This window comes from Artemia franciscana, chromosome 14 (assembly GCF_032884065.1).
Source record: "Artemia franciscana chromosome 14, ASM3288406v1, whole genome shotgun sequence".
Taxonomy (NCBI): Eukaryota; Metazoa; Arthropoda; class Branchiopoda; order Anostraca; family Artemiidae; genus Artemia; species Artemia franciscana.
The window spans coordinates 13,670,472-13,698,305 of record NC_088876.1 but is presented as its reverse complement, the minus strand read 5'-3'; the positions used below and the strand labels follow the sequence as shown (position 1 = coordinate 13,698,305).

Genomic DNA, 27,834 nt, shown 5'->3' with positions numbered 1-27,834 from the left:
CCCCCGGTCAGCCTCCTTAGCAATCCCAACTTACTCTCCAATCCATGCTGTTACAGAAAGGTTTCGTAAAAGTTTTATACCCTTTATTCTGGAATGCTTAATAACAATTCATGATTATGTACTTGCCAAATTCCCATTTTCCTCTATGGCCGTTTTATTCTTTTTTGATTTACTGCAATGTTTTTGTAATTTAATTGTTAAGCTTACTGATTTGCCCTTTATCTTTGATGATTTTTCTTTTTTAATTCCTTTTAATTTTAAGTGTTTGACTTAATGTACTGTTTTGAATTTTTTTTTCTTAGCTTTTACTGACATATAAAGCAAATTCAGCTCTATAGAGCTTGTGATAGTCTTTTGAAAATAAATATTATCTTATCTTATCTAATTACCAGAGTCATCAAATAACTGAACACATTGATATTGCAAATGAAAAAAAAAAAAAAATCAACAATCCAGAGCACAGACTTCTCTTCAAGCTTGACATAATTTTATTGCAAGTTACTTGTGACACACTTTGTCAAAAGCTTTAAAAAAGTCAACCAGAATCATGTCAACAGCCCTCCCAATATCAAGCAACTTGGTGATGTGATCATACCATTCAAAGAGATTGGTGTCAACAGATCTTCCTCAACAAAAGCCATGTTGTGAACTGGTAAAACATTATTTGTTTCAAGGTGTTTGACAACTGCAGAATTTGATAATTCTTTCAAGAACCTTGACAACTGCTGAGTTCATGCTAATGGGTTGATAATTTTCAACAAGGCTGTTTCTACCTTCTTTAAATATAGGAATGATATGTGCAGTTTTCTAATCCTGGGGTAGTCAGGAAAGATTTAATGATAACTTGAACAGCAGGGAAAGAGGTCAATACAAAACTGTGCAACATTCATGTAGGATATGTGGGTCAATGATGTCTGGACCTGCAGATTTATTCAGTTTGAGAAATTTAAGTTCCTTTAGAACCAATATATCAGTAATCAAAACTGGTTCCCTCTTATTTGATACATTATATAAAGGAGACATAGGATAAACAACACAAATTGGAGGAAAAAAAACAGAAAAGAAATATTGGTTAAAAATTTCAACTTTCAGCTCAGGATCAGCAACTGATTTACTATTATGTAGGATAGCAGGAACTGTGTGTCTGCTGCTACATTTTTGAGTGGCATAGCACAAGAAAGATTTAGGGTTATCCTTAACTTAGTCAGCCAGTTTTTCCTCAAACATACTCTTCAACTCCTTTATTTGGTTGTTTGGTGGATTATGAACAGATGTGAAGACATGATAATTTTATATGGTCTTATTTTTTCCATAGCAATTCCATGCTTTGTGTTTTCTGTTGATTAGCTTGCTTACTTTAGTAGTTAAAAAAAGCTAAACTGTTTTTGGCTGAAAAATTCTGGTGCATGACTTTTCAATATTCAGAATTTCCATTTTTACATCTGACCAACTCTCAGCTTATATATTTTTGTTGCTTAGAAGAAGGTTGTTTGGTAGGCAGATATAATTCCCAAAAAATTACTTCCTAATCACTATTACCAACAGGTGTGGTTGTTATGTCCTTAATGAGAAGGTCAGGGTTACTGAGAATAACCAGATCAAGAGAGCTGGAGACATGAACTTCCCTGAAACAAATTTGTTGCAAGATTGTTTGACAGATCAAACCTGATCCATCAATCCATTGGATTTCATTCAGCAAGGTAAGTAACCCCAAAGGACAAGATCATAGCTGGCTAAATTGGACATTACGTGAGATAACATGGTAGCCAAATTAGATTCAGAGTCCAAAACACAAGGAGCACAGGGGCTTCTATAAACAACACCCACTACAATTAAGATTGTTTGATTGCATATTTTTATCCACACAGACTCAATTATATCAATAGTCAGAGAATTAAATTGAATGAGACAAAACCTTAGTCCATCTCTTATATATAAGCACACTCCTTCATGGAAATTGGGGAATTAAGATTAGAAAAGAGTTGCTAACCATTGATTTTGATTTCATGAGGAGATAAATAGCCTAATGGAATTTTTTAGGGGTGGCCTCTTGTGGTTTGAATCTTTGCATGCCAAAAATACATTTCAAAGGAGTTTTTCCAATTTATTTATTGCTTTATATATTTGTTCCCTTTATCTGAATATGTAATTTAGAGAGGGTGGGTACATTTTTAGTAGTCTATCTGTGTAGCTCATCTCTTTAAATCATGAAAGAAGAATTATAACATGCTATTGAAGGTTATCTATTTTCAAAGAATCAGTTTTGTACTGTGGTCCCCATATCATGCTACCATATTTAGTAATAGGCCTTGCAAGTCATTTGTTGAGCTTTAGAAATATCTACCTGTCCTATCAAGGTTTAAAAACACCATGAAAAAAGCTTTCCAAAAAAAGCAGTTTTTCAAAGAAAAGAAAGGCCATATTAAACTTCAGATCAGCAGAAATATAAATCTATAATAATTCAAACTCAAAACAACCAAAAATTATTATAAAAGAATAAATGAAACCCAAAACAAACAGAAATTAAATTAACAAGCATAGCAAACATACAATAGGTATTAAATAAAGTATAAGTTAAATGGAATGTAAAAATCACTACAAAGTTTGTATAAAGTTTTGTCATCACCAATAAGTTTGGCTGCTATCTCCTTCCCTAGCTGTTAAAGTCTAAATCCTACTGTGTCATTGTTACTTTACTGAGAACTTAATATGTCTTGAGCAGTCTTGCTTTTTGTGCAAATTCAATTTAAGCCCTTTTAGGACCATTGAAAACAATAATTTCTTTCTATAGCCTAGTTTTTAGATATAAAAATGGGTTAAAACATTTGTTTCAAACTTACTATTTCATTACAAATCCATTTTGTAAAAATTTTATAATTCATAAACAATGATTTACCTAGATTAAGTTGAATAAAAAAAATTAAAACGATTCTGCCATGTTTTCCTCTAATTCTGTGAAGTGCTTAAAAATTGCTGTTTCACCTATATGTTGAAAAACATCAAAACCAACAAAAGAAACAGTCAATGGAAAAATGGAGAAACTGTTTTGAACTTTTACTTGACTTAATTGTGACAAATCAATGCCTATGGATTACATAACTCAAACAAAATCATTTTATAATGAAATAGTAAGTTTGAAACCAATGTGTTGACCCTTTTTATAACTAGAAACCATAGAAAGAAATTATCATTTTCAAGGGTTCAAAAAAGGCTTAAATTTGAATGTGTGAAAAAAAGTGATTGTTATATTGGGAGAGACCACTTTTCTTTGGCATTCTGGAAACACAGCAATTGGTTTTTTAACTGCCCTTATTTTATTAAAGCATGATGCAATATGAGGGCAGTAACAAGAACCCTGTCTTCTTGGACAAATTTTCACCAATAATTTGTCAGCACAAATTAAAAATTTGGTCTCTGTTTTCACAAGCAATGGAAAAGAAAAATTATATTTAATATTTGTGATTTATAGAATAAATATGAAGCAATAAAAGTTATGTCTTTAGAATCAGAAGAAAGTCAGCTTTCTGTTAACATGTGAATAAAACTGGAACACTAAAAGGATACATATAAATATATATATATATATATATATATATATATATACATGTATATATATATATATATATATATATATATATATATATATATATATATATATATATATATACATATAAATAGAATAATTAGTATTTCCAGAAATGGGTCCTGGTACTTGTGTATTATTCAGAACACACTCAATAAGTGAAGTTAGGCTCTTTTGTGAAGCAAACTACAATGCAGGTACATTTTATGAGAAAATCTGGTTTCATAGCCATAAAGACAAAACTCAATTTAGTTTGCTATGTATAGTGATAGAAGATAGTGTCTAAACATGGATTTTGAAATGAAGATTTGACATTTGTCAAAGACTGAAAGAGAGACAATTATATTTTTCTAGGATACATGACAGGTCTATTTAGACACAACAACATACCTATTGAAATTTTGACAAAACAAAATTTTACCATAATTTTAAGTCACCAGGTGCTTTTTCTCTGCCTTTAGTTCTGAAAATGTAATTTCTGTTATTTAAGTAGAATTCTGAGCCATATCAATGTTTTTTTTTTCCAAAATTTATTAAATGTATTTGTATATCTTTAAAACCTTTTAAATTTGGATTGAGCAAAGTTGTGAAGCTGAAAACAATTTTGTTGAACTTCATTCAAGCAGAAGATCTATTTTGTAAGGTTTTACTTTCATAAAATACATAATTTTAAAGGTCATCAAGGGTCAGGGGGAAATTTATAGCAAACAGTATAACTACTACTACTACTGATAACTCACTGCAGCACCAAGTTGCCTAGGCCAACACAGCCATGCATGCTCATCCTCTAACCTAATCTATTTAAACCCTCCCTCTTTACACCCTCCCAGGAAGTTCCCATTTCATTTAAATATTTATTTATGACATCCTCCCAACCAAGACAAGGATGACCTGCTTTCCATGCAGCCCTAGATGGTTGGCCAAAAAGGATAATCTTAGGTAATCTGTCATCCTTCATCTGTAGAACATGGACTAGCCATCTCAACCTTATTTTCATTATAGCCCTAGAAAGCAGGATTGAACCACATTTTTTGTACAGCCTACTGTTTGAAATATGGTCAGTCACACAGGTACCCAGAACAATCTGTAGGCAATTTCTCTGGAAAACATCTAGTAAATTTTCATCTGCTTTTAGAAGCGCCCATGCTTCAGGGACATATTTGACCACTGTGACCACTGTAGCTTCCAATATTTTAATCTTGGTTTGCAGACTTATCTTTCTATTCTTCCAAACTTTTTTAACAGTGAAAAAACTCCCTTAGCCTTGCCTAACCCTAGCCTACTTTCCTGGCCTAACACCTTTCTGAGATGGCAAGAAGTCATTAAACTAGAATTTACCAGGATATGGAGCATATCACACTTGCAAGTGAATTGATTAGGCCTAGTATGCTATTTATGGAAAGTGCATAATAAGAGACTTAAGTGGTGTGTTCACCTTGTCCCTATGACGTATAAGGAATTTAGTATGTTAACCTACCAAACCTAAGCATTACATAAACCTAGCTATAAACTCAAGATTACATTAGACTTAGGCCTACAGTTTAATTAACTCAAGTTAATTAGACGCTGCTAATATGGGCTAGATTCTTAGGGATTACCTAGGGTATTGATTGACCTAAGATCCTTCAAGGCTCTCAATTTTGACCTGAAACAAGTCACACTAATATAAATCAAGAGTTAGTCATATCATGACAATTAGCAAATTTATAACTTAAAACTGCTTTAATTAGATGATAGACGCATAAACAGACCTTTAAATAGGTAGTCATATTCGTCATCTTTCAATCCCATTACGATGCAACAAGATAGATATTAAGACAGATTGTAGGCGTAAATTTACTGCTTTCGAATCCTTTCTTCACTAAACTACCGTGTTCTTCGGAACTAAAATTAATTTCAAAACTTACTAAATTCAACCTTCAAATTGATATAAACTTACTAAACCACAATTTTTATTTTGCTAGAAGGAAGAACAGGTACCCAACTTGCTGTTATGCGTAGAAACTCAAAAATGTATACGAATTGCAATTCTAAATGAATTTTACTTAGACCCCGACGCTTGCCGGTTTTCTTCTCGGCAGCGAATAGCTGATTCTTAAAGGGGAAATTCCAGCGCCCCGCCGGCAGACGCAAATTCTTCTTGTTAGTGGAGGGTTTCAAATCTATTAAAAAAATTGAGTGACATACTGTTCGACTCCAATTAAAGCCCATTAAAAATCTGAGGGAACGCTCTACATAATGGCACCAGCAAATTCTAGAAAAACGCGACACAAGCAACAATACTAACAAATCCGAGGGCTCCAGAATTTTTATTTCGAATATTTTGCTTTTCAATGAGATGAATCGACTTTTAGTTGCTTGCATGGTGGCATCCATTGCTCAAATCCTGTCCCTGTTAAGGATTCAATCTGAGTCTAATTTAAATGGTATGAGGTATTTGCAATAAATAGTTGGCTTTTTGTTTTCTTTCTCTTTCCCGCAAAGATCTGAGTCTGAACTTCTTCTATGTTCTGCTTCGCATGAAGAACAAAAGCTGCTTCCACATCCATTGCAACAGACAGGAGAACGTAATGTGAAGGGGGTCAGCAACTCCAACTTTTGAGATTCGGTGAAAGTTGGACCAAAAGTCTAAAATTACACCGAATCTAAAAAAAGAAACAGAGTCTCTACAACATTTCTAATCCAATTTCAATACAAATTTCAAGATCCAGTTGTGAATACCCAAAATTTAATAGTAAAATTGTTAAATGAATTTCGCCTTTAAAGTTTCATAGTAATATCTAGTTGTCAAATGTATTCAAAATCGAAGCAAAAGCTAAAATCTTACCGCAACTTTGAAAAAAAGTTGATGATTTGGTTGAATTTTACACGAAATTTAACTTTATTCCTCTCTTCTTTTCGAAATTCAATTGAATTTTCTGGAATGGATTATGATAAAAATTGAGATTCATTGACTTGAAATTTTCTTAGTTTCACCAAATCGGTTCTATTCAAACTAAATAAGTACAATTTTTTTTTACCTTTAATAAGTTATTCACGTATCGAATTTAATGCTTATACATTGGGGTGAACATATTTATTTTTCATCTTTTCCTACCGAAGTTGAACAGAGAACAATAAAACAAAATAAGAAAAATATGGCCTAGCTTGTAGTAGTTCAAGAGTACAATTTTAAGTCACTGCTTCTTAGAGACACTTATAACTTATAACAGTTGGTTTGAGCTAAAGTTTTCATATGTGTTAAAAAAAAGAAATGATTTAAGGCACTCTTCATTCAGTTCTAGAATGTAAAATTTGAAAAAAAACCTGTTGTTGCTTTTTCTATACTATCATAAATTCAAGCAGTTTAAATCTTTTGTTAGTACATGTCATTGTTAGGTCTTCTTTTGAAGCAAATTACTTTAGGGAAAAAGACACTTTGTGATCCTCTAAATTCCAAATACTTTGTCGCTTTGTGACATACTGAGTAATTTGAAAGATAGATAGTGATAATCCTTAATCAAAGAATAAAATTTAAAAACAATGATGGAGTCTTAGTCTTCTGCAAATACTTTATTGCCAATATTTTTGATTTTGTTATTGCTGTAGCTCTGGCTTGCGCAGTTGACTTTTTCGCCGTAATTTTTTAATCAGGATAAAGGGTTGCGTTCAAATTACTTTACATAACCGCAAGCAGTATTCCATGTGAATGACTGGCAGGTGATACTGAACAAGTGACCGGTGGTGGGGTGGCGTTAGGGCAGAAGGGCTCGCCGCTCCGCGCTTTTTTACTGGTCTGCACTTTTCATGTTTTGAAGGTTGCAATTGAAGGTTGCACCGGGACAGAAACTCAAATCGGTCACCCTTAGTTCCCACTGCTGCGTCAATCCCGACACGATTTTTGTCTGTCGGAAGAGACGTACGACAGAATCGGATGGAGTGTTCACAATGAAACGCAGACTTTTGCGTCGCTGCGACAAGCTCTATTCCATAGTTCCCACTGCTACGTCAATTCCTACACGATTTTCAAATCAGATTTTAAAACTGAAGCAATGAGAGTGTTAAGCCAAATCCAGAAGAAGGCTATTGCAGTGTATCTGCTGAGTAATCGAAGAAAGCAGGCAAGTTGTTGCTTCTACGTTTACTTTGTTTTTTTATTAACTTTATTTATTTTAACTGGAATTTTAAGGTAAAGAAGGGGTAAAATTTTACTTTAGCTACTTTTGGAAATCTTTGAAAGAGGTTAGGTTAGGAAAATGAAACTGTCAGGGATGTGTCTACAGGTTAAAATATGTCCCAGGCTGGGTACCTTAATTTTTGGTTATCAGTTTCTTTAACTCTGGCTTTAGTTCTGAAAAGACAATTCATGTTGATTGAGCAGAATTTTAAGCCGTAACACTGGGTTTTTCTAAATTTAGAAATAATCTTTTGTGCCACCTCATTATAGTTTAAATATATGGCTGATATTATTTACTCTCCATGAAAATTTGTTTTATTTATTTCATTGATGTCATTTGCTTTCTTTTAAAAATACATTTATTTTCTTACATCAAGCTTCTTCTTTTGTGAAAAAATAGAATTGTTTTTCTTATTACATAATATATAAAATGTAAATTAATGCCTTGCCCTTCATTTCATAGATTTAGCTAAAAGTCTTTGAGGCATCTTATATCAAAATACATCTGACACATCTTAATGGCAATATTCAGATGACATAGGACACCATTAACGTTTTGCATTTACTTTGCTAAAAAATTGTCTTAAAAAGTGCTAAGTTTAGAGACTTATGTTAACATTCTTCTTGCTGATCAGTGTAATTGTTTAAAAATTCCTTCTGTTTCAAGCATTTTAGAGAGATTCTAAGCCAACCGTGGTATATTGCTGTCACAAATGATTTTGCTCAAATGAGCTGGTGGAAAACAAATAAAACATATAATTTTCTTTTTTTATTATTTCAAGACTAGAATATCACAAAACTTAGCATTCATATTGCTTATTGTATCTTAAGTAAATACAATCCCTAATTGAGTTTTGTTGATACCTGTCTTAAAATTTATTTGTCTAAATAAAATACATATTGTTTATGGGACAGCAGTGAAAAATTGCAGCAACTATAACTTGAGGTGTTTTTTTTCAGTATTTTCTTTTTTTAAATACTTTTTGTTCTTTGGTCACATTTGTGTTCCTTCATAAGTGGCTGGTACTCTAGGTTGAGAATCCTTTATCTAAAGGGCACAGGTTTAATTCCTGGCATTACCAGTTTATTTGGTTTGGGACAAAGGTCAGTGATGTGACTCTGTAAGTTCAGCCAGAATTGGCCCAACCTTAAAAGGTTACCTAGAGAAATCTGGGGTCAGTAAGTAGGAAGGGCATGCAAAAGCATAGGATGACTGGCCCCTAGCTTCCTATTGCACTTCCTGGCTAGAGGACCACCTGGTCCTTTACTGGGCTTCTGACTTAGCCATAAAAACTTTCTTTTAAACTCATTAAATATAAGTACAAAGGATGAAATGCCAGTAAGGTGGTCCTTCCTTTTCAATGCGTTGTTGATGTATAGACAAGAGTGTAGGTCATGAGAGATGGCTGGTAAATGTATTGCAAGGTTTAAAAATTTAGGGCAATTGCTCAAAAATTTAGGACAATCTTCATTGTTTTGTTTTAAGGGCCATGGCCCTAGGACTTTAGTGTATAAAACCTACTTGTGTCCGTCAATTTTATTTTAAACAGACAGGAGTTCTATGTTTCCTAGCTTCAGTAAATTTATGTGCAATTTTAAGACCAGGGGTTACAAAGTAGGTCAAAACTTGCAAATGGAACTGTGATATGACTAATTAATTTGTGAGAAATATGTACCAATTTAAAGATTTAAAAAAAACAAAAAACAATCATGTAGAAAACAAACAACACAAATAAATAAAAGTATCCCTTTACAACCACTTAATGAAGTGTCACAAATGTAGGTCACCCCTAAGATTGAAATGAACAAAGCTTCAATTATGAATCTGTTTTCTTTAAACAGACCGAAGGGGCAAACCTCCAAGCTCTGACAAATTCAATCTCACTTTTGGGCTCTTTCCTTTTCAACGGGAACTTTCGGTAAAATTCTAGTTAATTGACTTCTTACTATCTCGGAAAGGGTTTAGGTTAGGAAAATGAAACTTTCAGGGATGGGTCTACAGGCTAAAGAATGTCCCGGGAAGGTATTTTAAAGTACCCACCTCCGCTCCTTCTCTCTCTAAAGGGTCCTGAAATTTGCCTATATAACAGGTCTATATCTATTGAAATTTTGACAAAACAACATTCTACCTTAATTCTCAGTTTACTAGTTGCTTTTTCCCTGCCTTTAGTTCTGAAAATGCAATTCCTGTTTTCGAGTAGAATTTTGAGCCATATCAATGTTCTTTTTTTCAAAATTTAGGAAATGTATTTGCATATCTTTAAAACCTTATAAAATGGAATTGAGCAAAGATATGAAGCTGAAAACAATTTTATTGTACTTCAATTAAGCAGAAGATCTATTTTGCAAGGTTTCACTTTTATTACACACATATTTTTAAAGGTCATCAAAGGTCAAGGCCCTCTAGAGGAAGAAGGAGTGGAGATAGTTGCTTCAAAATACCTTCCCGGGACAAACGTTAGTCTGTAGATTCATCCCTGAAAGTTTCATTTTCCTAACCTAAACCCTTTCTGAGATAGCAAGAAGTCAATTAACTAGAATTTTACCAATATTAGTTCAATTGGCCTACTAGATATGGTCTAAATAGGTCTGGAGATATTTAAATTTTATTTTCTCTAGAGTTAGATTTAGTGTATCAGGGGATATGCATTATGTTACAAATCTAGTGATCCCCCAATTTACATGATCAATAGATTTCAAAGGTCAAAGAAAATTCAATCCTTGAATCTAGTGAAGACCTTTGATCTTGATTGCCATCGGAAGAAAGTCCTGGACCCAACTTATTGTTAGGCATAGGCCTACCAAAGAGTATAGTAAATGCTAGATATACCCTGTGTCTGAGCAAGGCCATCCAAAATCAGGGTTTTGTTGTAGATTGCTAGCAACCCTCAGAAATTTGAAATAAACATTGCCTACAAAAATTAGTAGACATGCTTACCACTACCACCAACTTCCCCTGAGACCGTTTCCCAGGCCTTTAACACAAGGTGTTTTTTGCAGTGGTCACTCATTTTCTTTGAAAATAATATGGGCTGGCACCTAACAGCCATGGTTAGTTTTTCAGTCACCACCATTATTTTTTTCTTTTTTTGGGGAAGAAATCAGAACAACGCATGCGACTCTTCGTAAAGGGTTACATGTCCGGGTCTACCGGGACGAATGGTAACCTATTCGTCATAAAACCAGCATTTATTTAGTAACATACTAAAGTTTTAACAGAGCCATATTAGCGGACGTCCTGGAATCGTAATTAAAAACACTGGTGAAGGTTATTTGATGGAAAACCATAAAAATTACCATTAGAAATAGGGAACTTTTAAGTTAAAGGTATGAAATAAATTTTGAGTGATTCTTATATGCAAAGTATTTAGTGTAGACGTTCAGAATATTTCTAAGATGTTTCAAAAAATTATTGAAATTGACCTTGGAGCAATCTCAAGGGCTAGGCTATTCAGCGTAGGCTATAGGCTACTGTTTGTGCAAACTAAAAGAAATGAAAATTGATTCAAAAACCATGTAAAATTCTAGTTTACTGACTGCTTGCTATCTTGGAAAGGCGTTAGGTTAGGAGGATGAGACTTTCAGGGATGGGTCTACAGGCTAAATTATGTCCTGGGAAGGTATTTTGAAGTACCCACCTCCACTCTCTCCCCATCTAGAGGGTCCTGACCTTTGATGGCCTTTAAAAATATGTGTGTTATAAAAGTGAAACCTTGCAAAATAGATCCTCTGCTTGAGTGAAGTACAACAAAATTGTTTTCAGCTTCACAACTGTGTACAATCCCAATTTATAAGGTTTTAAAGATATGCAAATACATCTCCTAAATTAAAAAAAATCAATATGGCTCAGAATTCTACTCAAATAACAGGAATTGCATTTTCAGAACTAGAGGTGGAGAAAAGGCAACTGGTAACTGAAAATTAAGATAAAATGTTTTGTCAAAATTTCAGTAGGTATATTTCACCTATTACCTGTCATGTAGGTGAATTTCAGGGCCCTGTAGAGGGAGAAGGAGTGGAGGTGGGTACTTTGAAAGGTAAAACTGGTGCAAACAGTATTACTGGCTTTCATATAAAGTGAATATACCCCTTGATGCCCTTTTTTACGCTCTTTACAAATATAATAATTGCTTCTGCCACAAATTCAGATTTAAGCACTTTTTGACCTCTTGACCTCTTAAAAATGACCAAAATATAGGATCATTACAAATCTGTAATAGTTTAGAAACAAATTTGGGCTATATATTTGCACATCAGGGGGGGGTGGGGGTAAAGCATAGCATATATTAAATATGTAAACTAATCATTGCTGGGTTTTTTTTTTTTTTTTTTTTTTTTTTTTTTGTGTGTTTGTGCACATTGAATTTTAATGAGAAGAGAAATCACCAGTGCAACAGCACAAACACAAAAAAAATACAGCAATGGTTAGTATGCTATGCTTTACCCCCACCCCCCTGATGTGTAAATATATAGCCCAAATTTGTTTCTAAACTATTACAGATTTGTAATGACCCCATATATAGGTCATTTTTAAGAGGTCAAAAAGTGCTTAAATTTGAGTTTGCGGTAGAAGTGATTATTATATTTGTAAACAACATTAAAAAAGGCATCAAGAGGTATATTCACTTTATATGAAAGCCAGTAATACTGTTTGCACCAGTTTTACCCTTTAAAATACCTTCCTGGGATATACTATAGCCTATACACTCATCCCCAAAAGTTTCATTTTCCTAACTTAACCCTTTTCTGAGATAGCAAGAAGTCACTAAACTAGAAATTTACCAAAAACCATCCCAATAGGAAAGAAGGGAATATGACCCATTGATACTTGTTGCATATTGTAAAGCAAGAATTCCATCATTTTTTGGTTGGTTTCTTATATAGCTTAAGGCTATGCATGATTACTAGATAGTGGATAGGGATGAATAATTTAAAATGCCAACAAAACCATAAAAATGAACATACAATTACCCCAAGACATGTACCACTATAAATACTCATATCACTCTTTATGTAGTATTATTTTGTTGAAAACAACTGATAACTTGTACTTTAATTGAAAATTTGTCATTTTTAAGAGCTCAAAAAGCACCTAAATTTGAATTTGCAATAGAAGCAATTATCATATTTGTAAAGAGCAAAAAAAAGGTATGAAGTGGTATGCTTATTTATTGATAAGTCAAATATACAAACTCTGATATATTTACCAAAAACTCTTTTCAGCTTCATAACTTTGCCCAATCCCAATTTATGAGGTTCAATGATCCACAAATACATCTCCTAAGTTTGGAAAAAAGTCATTGATATTGCTTACAATTCTACTCAAACAACAGAAATTACATTTTCAGCACTAAAACCAGGGAAAAATAAAATGATAACTGAAAATTAAGGTAAAATGTTGTTTTGTCAAAGTTTGAAAAGGTATAGACTTGTCAACTAGGCAAATTTTTCAGACTTAAAAATCAGAAGAGGGTTAACATGGAAGCTTGGCAATACCTTTCCCGACTATGTTTTGGCCCTGGGTTCATTACTGAAAGTTTTAGTTTCCTAATGCACCCCTTTCCAAGATAGTGAAAAATAGCTAAACTAGAATATTACCTTAAGTTTAAACTTACCTCTTATTTACATCAGGAATAAACTTTACCCCCACCCCCCTAATGTACAAATATATTGTGAGTTGGTATTTATATAGGGGTGGGAGTAAAATTCAGTTGTTGCAAAAGCATTTATTATATTTGGAAAAGCATAAAAAATCCACCAAGTAGTATGTTCATTTTATTCTAGTCAATAATATGAACAGTGAAATATTTACCATAGTTATATATTCTCCATGAATGTTAGCATTGTTTGATTCAGTTGACATTGCTTGTTTGCCATTAAATAAGTTTGAATAAAAAAGTCACATGATCTATGGGAAACTCATCGCATCTATAATGTTCAATTTTGGGTGTTTAATTGATCATTACAGAGAGAAGGTAAATTAAAGTAATGCATTCTTAGAATTGATATAGGCTAAGTAAGTGTTAAGAATTTTGTAAAATGGTTTTTAGAATTTTATTTCCTTTTTGAGCGGCCAACCACCAAGCTTGAACTTTGTTATCTGAAAGATAAATGTCAATTTTATTTCACTTAGCATTTAATGCTCTTACCAAGTATAATAATTGCTATCTGGATATACCCCAGGCACAGATTCAGAGCCTCAATGGGGGGGGGGCAGTGTCAAAAAGGGAAAGTGTAACATCCCCCTTCTACAATTTTGTTTAAAATAATTGAATTAAGGCCAGGTTTACTATCAACATAACATAACAGGAGATCAACTGGCTGACTTTGCAACTTGCACAAGGCATTGGGAAGCTTTGTCAAGGGTGTGATTGCCACTCACCATTGATATCCATTGGCCAATCAGGCAACCTCAGTCAAAGGGAAGGTCATGCACTCATTGCCTGTTGCATTTGATGACTTGTAATATTTTGATTAATCTTTGATACCATCAGACTGTTGTAAGTTTGCAATATAAGATGAATGGATAATCGAAGCATCTGGACACCAACATGAAAGGCTCCTGTAGAAATAGGACAAAGAAAAACATGAAAAAATTTCTCTCAAAATACAATGTTTGAGAATACACAAATTTTTGAAATGACAATGTTTGAGGATGAGTGGGTTATTTCTAATGCTGTTGTCAGTACTTTTGGCAAAGGTACTCCTTTTGGCAAAGGAATAAGAAAAGGTCTAGTCAGTTGACTGGGAAAAAGACAAGCTTTGTTGATGGTGCAAAACTTATCCTAATTAAGGTGAAAGGCAGACATGGCAGAAGATAAGCAGTGCATTTTTGATGCAGTGGGCAACAAACTCTTGAGCCAGTTTTATTTTTTGCCCAAAATTTTTCTCTATGAGACTAGAAGAGAACTTAATCAAGTTCAGAGTATGATGTCAAGAAAAAAGGACAAATGGATAAATGATGCTAGTATACCTAGCCCTAGCAGCAGGAAATGCATCCTCCCAAGAATATTACTACTCAAAGGACCTAGTTGAGGTATGCCAGAAAAGATAGTTGGCCTTATGGTGCCATGGAACTTGTTCCATGTGTGAGAAAAAATAAGTATAAGCAAGTCTCATGTCAAGGGAGATGTGAAATATAATCACTTAACTGTTGGTATAGACTTTGCAGAAGAAACTGAGGAGCCAAATTTCTGACTCCCAGTTCATATTCCATTTGGGTGGCCCCCCTCTGGAATAGCCTATCTGAGTCTCTCATCCAAGCTGAGACTCCCCACTCCTTCAAGGCTGGAGTTGACAGGGACTGGGGGAGGGCTGAGTGGAGGCTGGACGGGGAAGCTAAGCCAACATAATTGCACCACTCACCCCCAGGGAGAACCTAGAGGAGGATCTACCACCTTATCTCGCTGGCAAATGTGATTTAAGGTAATATGAGGTGACACATAATTATTAAACCTCTTTGCATTAGGATGCAAAGCCATTCAGCTTAAAGAAAGATCATGATACTTATAGTAGATGACAAGCCAGTATCTTTGTCACAACTCTTAAGCTATTCCAGTGCCACTAAATGTGGCAGACATTAAATGGCATTCAGATGAATTGGCATCTTTGTAAGGGTACTTCATCTGATGTTGTGTGGTTGCTATCAATGAGGCAAACATTTATACCATTGATGAAGTATTCTTGATTTTTGTCAAGTTCAGTGATAGAAATAAAATTATTCTATTTGGATGTATGTATTACATACACTTTATCTGTGTCTCTATCTCCAGGGTACAGTGATAAGTGACGCCAACCTTTGCATGCTTATACAGGCCAGAGCACTGTTACTGTCTAGCCTTCTTGTCTAGGGTCTACACTCCCCTGGGCTGTTCTAACAGCACAGAAAGGTTTCAGTCTTGCATTTAAAAGACATTATCTTTGAACAATTTCATTGCATTGATACATTTTATGGTTCTTATTTCAGAAAATGGTTGATTTTTCAGTCCTTATTTCTCATATATACTACTCAATAGTATAATTTTAGGAGGGATTCTTAAAAAATTTGTTTAGGGGGTGATCGCCTCCCTTTGTATCCACTCTTGATATACCCTAAGGTAAGATATCATGTAGTTGATCAGCTAATTACCACATCAACAGTGAAATCACTATTATACCACCTAGAAGGAGGATTATTCAGTATAGCTCTAGTGAGAGGCCACTTTATGCAAATGAAACTTTCATGAATCAATCCACAGCCTAAAATGTGGTACTTGTTAATTAAACAAAACACAACCAAGAAGTGAAGCTAGGTTAATCCAAATAAAATTAAACCTTCATATAAACTTAAATTTATATAATAATTTAGTTTGGGCTATATATTTGCACATTAGGGAGTGGAGGTAAAGTATTTGGACAATGCCCCTAACCTAACCCCTCTCCTTTGTGCTATGTACAAGAATAATACTGCTGTGGTTAAGGTAGGAAATGAGGTTAGCAACTGGTTTTGTATTAAATCAGGAGTTAAGCAGGGTTGTGTTCTATCCCCCCTTTATATGGATCATTTTGATGGACTTTGTTTTAAGGAGCACAGGAAAGGCAATTGGAGACCACGGAATCAAATGGGGAGGAAAAACGCTCCTGGACTTAGATTATGCTGATGATTTAAGCATATTAGATAAAAGTGTGAGCAAAATGAATGAAGTTTTTGAGCTTTTGTGAGTTCAGGGTGCTAAAATAGGCTTGAAAATTAATGTTTAGAAGAATAAGTGAAGATGCACTAATAACAGGTGACATTAGGTAACGAAAAGATTGATCAGGTTGGGAGCTTCAGTTACCTTGGTAGTATTATTAGTAAAGATGGTGGGAGCAGTGAAGATGTTAAAAGTAGAATAGCTAAGGCTCAGGGTGTTTTTTCACAGTTAAAAAAATGTTTGGAAGAATAGAAAGATAAGTCTGCAAACCAAGATTAGAATATTGGAAGCTACAGTGATGACAGTGGTCAAATATGGTTCTGAAGCATGGGCGCTCCGAAAAGCAGATGAAAATTTACTAGATGTTTTCCAGAGAAATTGCCTACGGATTGTTCTGACTGTATTTCAAACAGTAGGCTGTACGAAAAATGTGGTTCAATCCCGCTTTCTAGGGCTATAATGAAAGAAAGGTTGAGATGGCTAGGCCACGTTCTATGGATGAAGGATGACAGATTACCAAAGATTGTCCTTTTTGGCCAACCATCTGGGGCTACACGGAAAGCAGGTCGTCCTTGTCTGGGTTGGGAGGATGTCATAAATAAAGATTTAAAGGAAATGGGAACTTCCTGGGAGGGTGTAAAGAGGGAGGCTTTAAATAGATTAGGTTGGAGGAGGAGCGTGCGTAGCTGTGTTGGCCTCAGGCGGCTTGGTGCTGCAGTGAGTTATTAGTAGTAGTAGTAGTAACCCCTCTCCTCCTAATGTGCTAATATGTAGCCCAAGTTATACAAATCCAATGCATTTTATCACCCATTGTTGTAAAAGACCTCTTTTTGGGAAAAACTGCTTTTCTTTGGCATTTAAAAAAAAATAGAGGCGGAGCCAGGCTCACTGGAGCCAGTCCAGTGGTAGTAATTATTTTTTTTATTATTTCCAATTTGTCATCATAAATTCAAAATGTGGTCTGTTTTGACAAGTAGTTGAAAAGAAAAAATTATATTTAATATTTGTGATTTACAATGTACATACAAGAAATAAAAGTTACATTCCTAGAATCAGAAGACAATCAGCTTTTTGTTAATATGCAAATAAAACTGAGAGGATATTACATCAAAATGGGATAATTCGTAGCCTGTTTCCAAAAAGAGGTCCTTCTAGGTAAGTCTATAAACTGATAATTTCAAGGGTTTGATCTTAAATAATTTTAATAATAACCATACTGATACATAGCTTATATTTTTAGATATTCACTGACACATACAATTATTCTCAAATCTTATTTTGTGACAAGATGTGAAGCTTTGAGTTTTACATAATTTTGCTCAGTTGGATACTGGTTTTTTATTCTACTTGTCTTTGTTGCTATGAAACTGGTTTTCTTAAATCTAACCTAAGCTTAATTCTTAGAGTTTGTTTTGTTTAATTAACCAGTACTTAAAGTATACACTGGAAAGGCTTTGTCAAGCTCCTATCTTTACCCTTTTTCTCATTTCTAGAGCTTAGAAGATTGCATATATGACAGGTCAATTAACTATAAAAATTTTGGCAAAAATAGTTCTACCCTGATTTTGGTTTTTAGTCTTGTTTTCAATGCCTCTAGTTTTGAAAAATGCAATTCTTACGAGGCTACTTTAGCAAGTATGAAGGGGATGGCTTGGTTTTATTCATGTGTTTAAGAAATAGATCTTAGGGTCTTTAAAATCTTATAAATTAGGATTAGGCAAAGTTATGAGAATCAAGACACTTCTTGTGCTTCATTTAAACAGATATCTATTTCTCAAGGTCTTACTTTTATAACACAAATGTCAGTGTCCTTTTGAAGCCAAAGGCTGGGGGGTAGGCACTTCAAAATTGATTATGTCTAGCATAATCACACACTTCGTGGTAACAAATTGTAAGGTGCAACTCGGCTCAATAGTAACCGAAACTCGAAAAAAAGAACTAATTGATAACAATTGAGACATCAAAATAATTGGATTTTTATGCTGGTTCCAGATATTTAAGATTCTTTAAGTTTAAAGTACCCATCAAAAGCTACTAGCCTCAGAAAATTTGCCTGATGTCCAAAGAAGGGAGGAAAGATCCCCCAAAAGTCCAGGAATATTGTTGAAAATTACAATATCCAGCTTCTGCGCATCAGAGAACTCGCTGTAGACTTTTCAAGCTCTCATCTTGAAAAATGTGGAATTTGTATATTTTTTTTTCAGGAGAAAGATCACTTGTGCAGGTTTATTTTTTTGTCTTTAAGTTTGTTTTTCCTTCCTAAGGGTGATCGTATTGAAACAATAATCCTGCAAGATTGAGAGAGCGCTCATTTGAACGGAAATTAAATGCTCTAGTGCCCTTTTTAAGTAACATAAAAAATTGGCAGCTAGTAGAGGTCTACTTGGAAAGGGCAACTAGTTCCCCTTCCACGTCCTTTTTTCCCAAATCCGTCCGATCAAAGTTTGAAATAGCCATTTTGTTTATTATAGTTGAAAGGTCTAACAATTATGTGTTTGTAGATGACACGACCCGCTGGAGGAAGGACCGCAAAGTTATTAAGTTTGTCCATTGTTTACATAGACATTTTTCAAGTGGGAGGGATTTTATGGGGGTGAATTTTCTACGGGGAAATTTCCCTATTGCGACGGAAGTTTACGAGGGTGAACTTAGTGTTGTATTAATAATGAGTTTTTAGTAATGGCGATAGCAGTAATGACTGGGTCAAATGGGTGCACTTGGGCAGGAAGGAAATAAACGCACTGCGGTTTTTGGCAAGTCTTGAGAACATCAGCACTGATTTGTGATAAAAGCTCATTACGTCAAAGGTCCATATTAACTCATTTTTGTATATAATTAACTTAAAAAAAAACAAAGTTATTTGAGGGAAGTAAAGAGCGAAGTTGAAACTTAAAACAAATAAAAATTATTGCTTCACAATCTATTTAACATATATCGATAAAGCTAGTACAAATAAACCAAGTAACCATAATTTTTTTTGTAGGATTATAGAAAACTAGCGCTTCACTGAAAACACTGAAACCAAGCATAAAAAAGAAGAATGTTGATTTAATAGTTAAAAGTGAGTACGTAGCCTGACAACAACAAACTAATCTATAAAGGTTTTCATGGTCTTACACCCGCTGTGATATCAGTAACTTTCAGTACACAATTAAAATTATCTTAAAAACATAAACATGACAATAAATACTTTTTTAATAGCTGCAAAGTCACTGAACACCATACAGAAATATTGGGTTGATTCATCAGGTAATATTTTGGTTTCACCAGCAATAATACCAATTGTGAGTAATAAACAATCTTAAATTGTAAGAAATACACTTTAGTATTACTAAAAAATTGCTTTATTTGTATACTGTAAAAAGCGGCCTTAATCGGTTTACTTATACTTTACCAACACTCCTATATTGTTTTATTCCATATAGTTTTATTCTGTCTATTAAATAGTAAAAAAGGAAATAATATAAATAAATAAATATAACAATAAGTAATCCTTCTTTGAAGATACAACTTTGTGTGGTTCCAGAACCATATGCCTACACTTCTCCAACCCCTAAGTGGCAAGGGGTAGGGGTCCGGGTTGTCATTTGTTCCAAAAATAGTGTATGTAACATTTCAAGATTCACAAAAAATTACAAAAATAGTGAATTAGCTGAAAAATAATCATATATAAGGCAGAAAACCATGATTGAAATAAAAATGCCTGATTAAGGAACTCAACCCTTGCCATTCTGATTCAAAGCCCAACGTGCTAGTAACTGAACTATGGTGGCTGGTGATCGAATTCAATCTATTTGTTCTTGAAGGACTAAGTTGTGTAACTTACAGCCCTTTTCCAAAAGGCTATGGAGACCTATGTAATCAGCAAAAGCATAGTTATTGAACCTTGTTCAGCAAATACATTTGTAATTGGCTATTATAAAACATAGATTTAATAAAAGCTTCTATTATAATAAGTTAAAGCATTAAAGTATATTTGGCGAAGCTCAACTTTTGCGAACAGGAGAAGGGGAGGGGTACGTCAAGGAATAGTCGTTCGGAGTTTTGAGTTTCAATTATTTGTTCTTCTATGAATTTCTTCCTCTTAAGAACATTCGATATTTTAAAAACATTTTGCGAGCCCCAACGTCGGCTGACCGTGTTAAAGAGATCATGTTTAATTCTCCCAACGGGCTAATGAGACTTGCTAAGGGAGCTGGGAGGGGTTCTTGTAAATCTCTAGTTCAGGGTTTTGGACCATAACTATTACAATGGTACCGTTTTATATTTCCATACTTTTCCACTTAAGAAGTGGCGCCAAATATGTTGTTTTTAGTGCTATATGGTACTTACGGACGGTAGAGCTGATAAAAAGCACGTAGATATGAGCAATAACTTTCAAATGAGCCATTAAACATATCTCTAAGAAGTTCTGGATGCCCACTAGCCCCAACTTTTCCACTTGAAACATGGCGACAAAAGTGCTCTTTTTAGTGCCATTTGGTACTTGCAGATGTTGGATTTTATAGGGAAACCGTAGATATGAGCAATATCTTTTATATGAACTATTAAAAATCTTTCTACGATGTTTTGGTAGCCCGCTAGACCCAACCCTTTAGAAATGGCACAAAAAACGTCATTTTAGTGCCATATGGCACTTGAAGGTGGTAGAATTTATAAAAAGCACGTACATGTGAGAAATAGCTTTTGAATGAGGCATTAAGCATCTCTCTTTGATGTTCTGGTAGCCCGCTAGGCCTGCTGAAAAAAAAGAAAGAAAAAAAACACGGTGGAGGGGGGGTTACATCTCACCAGCAACTTGACCAAGCTGTTAAGGATTTTGCAGAACTTAGAACACGCTCAATGTATTTTAACCCGGGCATGGTTAGCACTCTGGGTCTTGTCAAATTTAATCACATTTTTTGGTGGGATGCCTTAACTCAATTTCTAGATTGCTGATGAGAATTGTTGAAGGATTTTTTTTTTGAATGTGTAATTTTTATATCTACGTATTTTCTAAACATATAACTCGATAAAGCCGTCATAAAGTGCAATAGGAAACCTAGAAAATGGTACTTAGGTGTCATTTTTGGAGTGAAAAGCCTGGGAAGCACAAAAACGGTATCATCATAGCTGGGGTTTACAATCCCCCACCTTGTATGCTCCTTCTCCCATCTCCCTTAATAAGTTTCGTAAATCGTCTACTGACAATTAGAACCAAGATAGTTCAAGTAGCTAGGCTAGTTCAAGGGCAGGATTATGGTCTCATCTCACGAAAACTTAGGGGGCCTTTAAAATATGTTCTATATCTAGGGGGGCAAATTTGTTGTTTTCTTCCTGTTTTTCAATGGTAATGCCAACAAAGGGCATTTTCATTGAGAATACTTTAAAACAGTATTTCTGGTTGTTATTTCTGGAATCAAAAGGCCTGGAAGCTTTTATAAACTTGACTTGATAAAGCCATTATAACGGGACGCATTGATTCAAAAAAGGCGCTTTGGGTGCCATTGCTGGAGTGAGAAAGATGGGAAGCACGATGGTGTGCCGTGGGCTATGTATTTGCACATCAGGGGGGGGGGGGGGTAAAGTATTCGGATAGTTTGAAGTCAGAATAGGATGGTCGCATAAAATTCGGATCAGATGGGGCTCCTTTCATTTGAAGTCGGAACATCTAGTGCCCTTTTCAAGTGTCAAAAGTGAAAGGATGACAACCAGCCTCCCCCACAATCCTATTATTCCCCAAAACATATAGCCAGTCAAAATTTAAGAGAACTAGTTTGTTCAGTATTATCGAAAGGTCCTGTAATTATGTCTTTGGGGATGTCAACCTCCCCACATTGTCAACTTATATTATTAATTTAGACCTTTAAAGGTAAGTTGTGAGGGATTTTGAACTAGCCAGAAAGCACTGTATGTATACTTTCAATACTACCACTACAGTTAATTCAATTATTGACGCTAAAGGTATTAAGATGAAACTCTCAGGGAACGTTAAGTAGTTTCAATTAAGGGAAAAAACTGTATGCATGCAGGTTTTCAAAAGGGTATTAAGCAATATTCATTGGCAGCACCACTATAATAGCTTGAAATATCATTGAAACTTTTAAAGGGCCTAATTCAATATTAAAAGTTCTAGTGCCCTTTTAGGAGTGAAAATAAATTGGAGGGCAAGCCTGAACAACAAGGAAAATCACTTTTTTGCATCGGTAGCACTCATCTGTCTTCCGTTTTTTTTTTTTTTTTTTTTTTTTTTTTTTTTTTTTTTTTTTTTTTTTTTTTTTTTTTTAGCGGGCCTATCGGGCTACCAGAACATCGTAGAGATGCTTAATGGCTCATTTAAATTCTATTTCTCATATCTACGTGCTTTTTATAAATTTTGCCAACTGCAAGTGCTATATGGCACTTCCCAAGTGCACTTTCCAAGAGGTGGCACTAGCAGGCTACCAGAACATCGTAGACAGATTTTTAAATAGTTCATATAAAAGATATTGCTCATATATGGTCCGAATGGCACTAAAAACGGCAATTTTGGTGCCGTACCTCAAGTGGAAAAGCTGGGGCTATTGGCCTACCAGAACTTACTCAAACCAAGTGAAAATGGCAGAGAAAACTGAAAAACGAGCAATATAGTAATAAAAGGTAAAGATTTACTAAAGAAAACTGACCTGTTTCAGTGGATGCTTATATTATGCAGGCTTAGTTTTGACAACATTTTTGGAGAAAATAAATTTTAGAAGAGGGGACTGTGGTTTTGGGTAAAACTGAGGTCTGGGAGCGGTATTTGCCCCCTCTGACCCATAGCAAATTACACCCTTGACCCCAACCTCTTGCCACTAAGTGGTTCGAGAAGTGCAGGCATGCGGCTCGGGAATTACTCAAAGTTGTATATTAAAACAATGATTATATAATACTACACTTGTTCAAATTATTTACTTGACAATTCCACTGTAATATTCTCTCCACATGTAAGATTGTGCACCCAAAGAAGAAGAAATACAAATGAAAACAGTTCTGTGGGAGAATTCGGGTAATTTTTCCCAAAATGTTTGAAATGAAAACAAGATTAGTTTATAATACCATTTAGTGTACCTACACAAGAAATTATCTTTTTTTTAAATTTCGATTCAATTCTAAGCAATGAGTGGCTTTTTTATGCAGGGACTGGTCAAATAACTCCCTGGCCTAAAGGCTCATTTCTGTTCAGCTATCAAAATATTCCACAAGCATTTCGATATGCGGACTTGTCCGCTTAGTTAATCTTTTTTGTTGAAGCTGCTCGCCTACAGCTACTTTCTTAAATGCGGCTAAATTTTAATTTTTTTAAACCAAGAATTGAAGATCTATTTCTTCTTAAAAAAAATACAAAAAGAAACGACATTATGTTTTGATTTTTCTTTGCACTCTTTATTTTTTACTTCAATTCTTTTACGGCTTCTTCGCTCAGCGTCTTAATAAGGGTGGAGGTTCCTTATCTTCCCTAGATTGGTGGTGATTAGAAATTATATAAAAGAATAAGTTTCCAGCTGAAACCAAGGAGCAACATTCAAACGAAAAACGAATAGAAAATTATTCTGTATAAACAAAAAAGATCATGGCAGTGTTGTTTCTAAATTAGATTTTAATAAAAAACGAGTAAAGATTAATTTAAAAAAACTAAGTTTTTCCCGAGGGAAGTAAAGAACGAAGTTGAAACTTAAAACGAACAAAAATTATTATTTCCCAGCCTATCTAACAAACATCAATAAAACCAGCGCAAATAAGTCAATTGGTGACATTTCCCTATGTTTGTAGGATTGCAGAAAACTTACGCTTTACTGAAAACACAAAAGCCAAGTATTAATAAGATCATTGATTTAGGAGTCAAAAGTAAATACGTATCCTTACAACAACAAACTAATCTATAACGCTTTTCACAGTCCTACAGGAGCTGTGATATAAGTAACTTTTAGTATACAGTCTTAAAGACTTAGGCATAGAAATAATATGTTTAAATTCATGAAACAACATACAAAATAATGGATTGATTTATCACATAACATCTTAATTTCACTCAGCATTACCCGAAATGAAGAACATATCGACAGTAATATGAACTCTGGAAATTCAGCTATTTCTGTCTAAAAAACGGAGAGTCCATAGTCTTAATACTAATTAAATAAAAAAAAACTAGTTTTTTTAACTGAAAGTAAGGAGCGACATTAAAACTTAAAACGAACAGAAATTACTCCGTATATGAAATGGGTTGTCCCCTCCGCAGTCCCTCGCTCTTTACGCTAAAGTTTGACTCTTTGCCACAATTCTACTTTTTGAAACAATTAAAAACTTTAGCATAAAGAACGTGGGACTGCGGAGGGGACAACCCATTTCATATACGGAGTAATTTCTGTTCGTTTTAATGTCGCTCCTTACTTTCAGTTAAAAAAAACTAGTTTTTTTATTTAATTTCTGAACGTTTTTGAATTAATGCATGTTTGATTTTGGCTCTCCGCACATAAATTATTGAAATGAAATTAGTATATTAATTTTTTTTTTGCTAAATGGCTTTCTCTTAGTTTTGATCAGACGATTTTGAGAAATAAGGGGTGGGGAATGAGGCCTAGCTGCCCCCCCCCCCAATTTTTCGGTTACTTAAAAAGGCTGCTAGAACTTTTAATATTCAACGAACGTTTTTATTAGTAAAAAATATACGTAACTTAAGAATTAACTTACCTAACAAACTTTTATATTCTTATATTTTTATTATGTGTACGAGGGGGTTTGTACCCTCGTTAATACCTCGCTCTTTACACTAAATCGTAAGTTTTGTCCCAATTCTTTAAGAATGACCCCTGAATCAAAAAGGCCGTAGAATAAATAGTTCAAATCACTAAAAATATTTTAGCATAAAGAGCGAGGTATTTATCTCCTCCTAAATACCTCGCTCTTTATGCTAAAGTATTTTTAGAACCCCTCATATGCGTAATAATCTCTGTTCGTTTTAAATTTCAATGCTATTCCTTACTTTCATTTGAAAAAATGTTTTCATGTTTATTTTTTCATTGTTTTTTTTATAGTAATGCTAGAAAATCCTGCGCCCTTTTCATTGAATTTTTCTTCCCCCCATGGCATATTCCTCAAAGGAAAGATCCTCCCACAAAGCCCTCTCCCATCAACCCCACCCCCCAAACCAAAAAATCCCCATGAAAACGTCTGTACACTTCCCAATAACCATTACTATATGTAAACACTGGTCAAAGTTTGTAACTTGCAGCCCCTCCCTCGGGGATTGTAGGGGAGTAAGTCATTCCCAAAGACATAGTTATTATGGTTTTCGACTATGCTGAACCAAATGGCTATCTTAAAATTTTAATCTGTTGACTTTCGGAAAAAAATGAGCATGGGAGGGGGCCTATTTGCCCTCCAATTTTTTTGGTCACTTAAAAAGGGCACTAGAACTTTTCATTTCCGTTAGAATGAGCCCTCTCGCGACATTCTAGGACCACTTGGTCGATAAGATGACCCCTGGAAAAAAAAAACAAAAAAAAACAAACAAACAAATAAACACGCACCCGTGATTTGTCTTCTGGCAAAAATACAAAATTCCACATTTTTTAGATAGGAGCTTGAAATTTTTGCTATAGAGTTCTCTGATATACCGAATGCGATAGTGTGATTTTCGTTAAGATTCTATGACTTTTAGGGGATGTTTCCCCCTTTTTTCCAAAATAGGGCAAATTTTCTCAGGCTCGTAACTTTTGATGACAAAGACTAAATTAATTGAAACTTATATATTTAGAATCAGCGTAAAAATTCGATTCTTTTGATGTATCTTTTAGCATCAAAATTCCGTTTTTTAGAGTTTCGTTTACTATTGAGCCGGGTCGCCCCTTACTACGGTTCCTTATCACGAACTGTTTGAACAGAAAATAATTCGGTATTTCGGGGCTTCTGACATTATTACTCCTTTGCGGAAGTTAGGCTCAAAATTGAAAAAGGATTATACTTTTTCTCTGGGCCCCTTCAACCTCTTAGTTCGTTTATTTTCCCGTTAGTTTTCACCTGTTTTCGCTTTATAGTTGTGTTATCTCTTAGCAGTTCTTTCGTTAGTTGAGTTATGGTTGTGGTATAATGTTTTATCGCTCGTATAGTTGTGTTATTTTCAAATTATACTCCATAATAGAGAGGCTCCGAACACCCAGCATTGTATATTAAGCTCTTAATTTGACGTTTTTTTCTAACGTGACCAGATTCGTCCTGTGCCCTTTTCATTGAATTTTTTTCCCCCATGGCATATTTCTCCAAGGAAAGATCCTCCCACATAGCCCCCTCCCTCAACCCTACCCCCAAAACCAAAAAAAAATCCCCCTGAAAACTTCTGTACACTTCCCAATAACCATTATTATATGTAAACACTGGTTGAAGTTTGTAACTTGCAACCCTCCCCCAGGGAGTGTGGGGGAGTAAGTCATCCCCAAAAACATAGTTATTATGATTTTCGACTATGCTAAACAAAATGGCTATCTCAAAATTTTGATCCGTTGACTTTGGGAAAACAATGAGCGTGGGAGGGGGCCTAGATGCCCTCCAATTTTTTTTGGTCACTTAAAAAGGGCACTAGAACTTTTCATTTCCGTTAGAATGAGCCCTCTTGCGACATTCTAGGACCACTTGGTCGATACGATGACCCCTGGGAAAAAAAAACAAAAAAAACAAATAAACACGCACCCGTGATTTGTCTTCTGGCAAAAAATGCAAAATTCCACATTTTTGTAGATAGGAGCTTGAAACTTCTACAGTAGGGTTCTCTGATACGCTGAATCTGATGGTGTCATTTTCGTTAAGATCCCACGACTTTTAGGGGGTGTTTCCCCCTATTTTCCTAAATAAGGCAAATTTTCTCAGGCTCGTAACTTTTGATGGCTAAGACTAAACTTGATGAAACTTATATATTTAAAATCAGCATTAAAATGCGATTCTTTTGATGTAGCTATTGATATAAAAATTCAATTTTTTAGAGTTTTGGTTACTATTGAGCCGGATCGCTCCTTACTACAGTTCGTTACCACGAACTGTTTGATAAGATTCCTTCACTTCGAAAGTGTCTACAAAAAAAAAATCCTGAAATATCCTTTCTAGATTCAAAACGACAGTCAATCATTGAACTGAGCGCATTGTGCAGAAGTGATGCCAAACTAGACGAAAAAGCAGGAATTATCTAAAAATGCTTTACTTCTGTACTGCCAAAAGTCTCCTTAAATGGTTTACATTTACTGTACCAAAACCCCTATATTGTTTTGTGTTTTCAGTAAAGCGCTAGTTTTTTGTAATCCTACAAACATAGTTAAATATCACCAGTTGATTTATTTGCACTAGTTTTATTGGTATATGTTGGATAGGCTGGAAAGCAATTATTTTTGTTCGTTTTAAGTTTCAACTTCGCTCTTTACTTCCCTCGGAAAAACTTT

General features: G+C 34.5%; 2 protein-coding genes across 4 annotated transcripts in view; one reads left to right on the top strand and one right to left on the bottom strand.

Moving 5' to 3' along the window:
* The window catches only part of LOC136035351 (ras-related protein Rab-11A-like), a 28,358-nt gene extending 22,863 nt beyond the window's left edge, over window positions 1-5,495 (bottom strand). Inside the window, exon 1 of the mRNA XM_065717098.1 lies at window positions 5,335-5,495. Within this exon, the coding sequence (XP_065573170.1) occupies window positions 5,335-5,374 (40 nt within the window). The 5' untranslated portion in view covers window positions 5,375-5,495. The remainder of the gene's footprint in view (window positions 1-5,334) is intronic.
* A 5,449-nt stretch (window positions 5,496-10,944) lies between these two features.
* Window positions 10,945-27,834, top strand: part of LOC136035349 (glycogen [starch] synthase-like) — a 37,632-nt gene continuing 20,742 nt past the window's right edge. The window contains exon 1 of one of the 3 annotated variants that reach the window (XM_065717095.1): window positions 10,945-11,066. The gene's annotated coding sequence lies outside the window, so the exon portion shown is untranslated. Of the gene's footprint in view, window positions 11,067-17,458; window positions 17,567-27,834 lie in introns of those variants that run through there. The other 2 variants (XM_065717096.1, XM_065717097.1) reach the window with 2 other exon arrangements.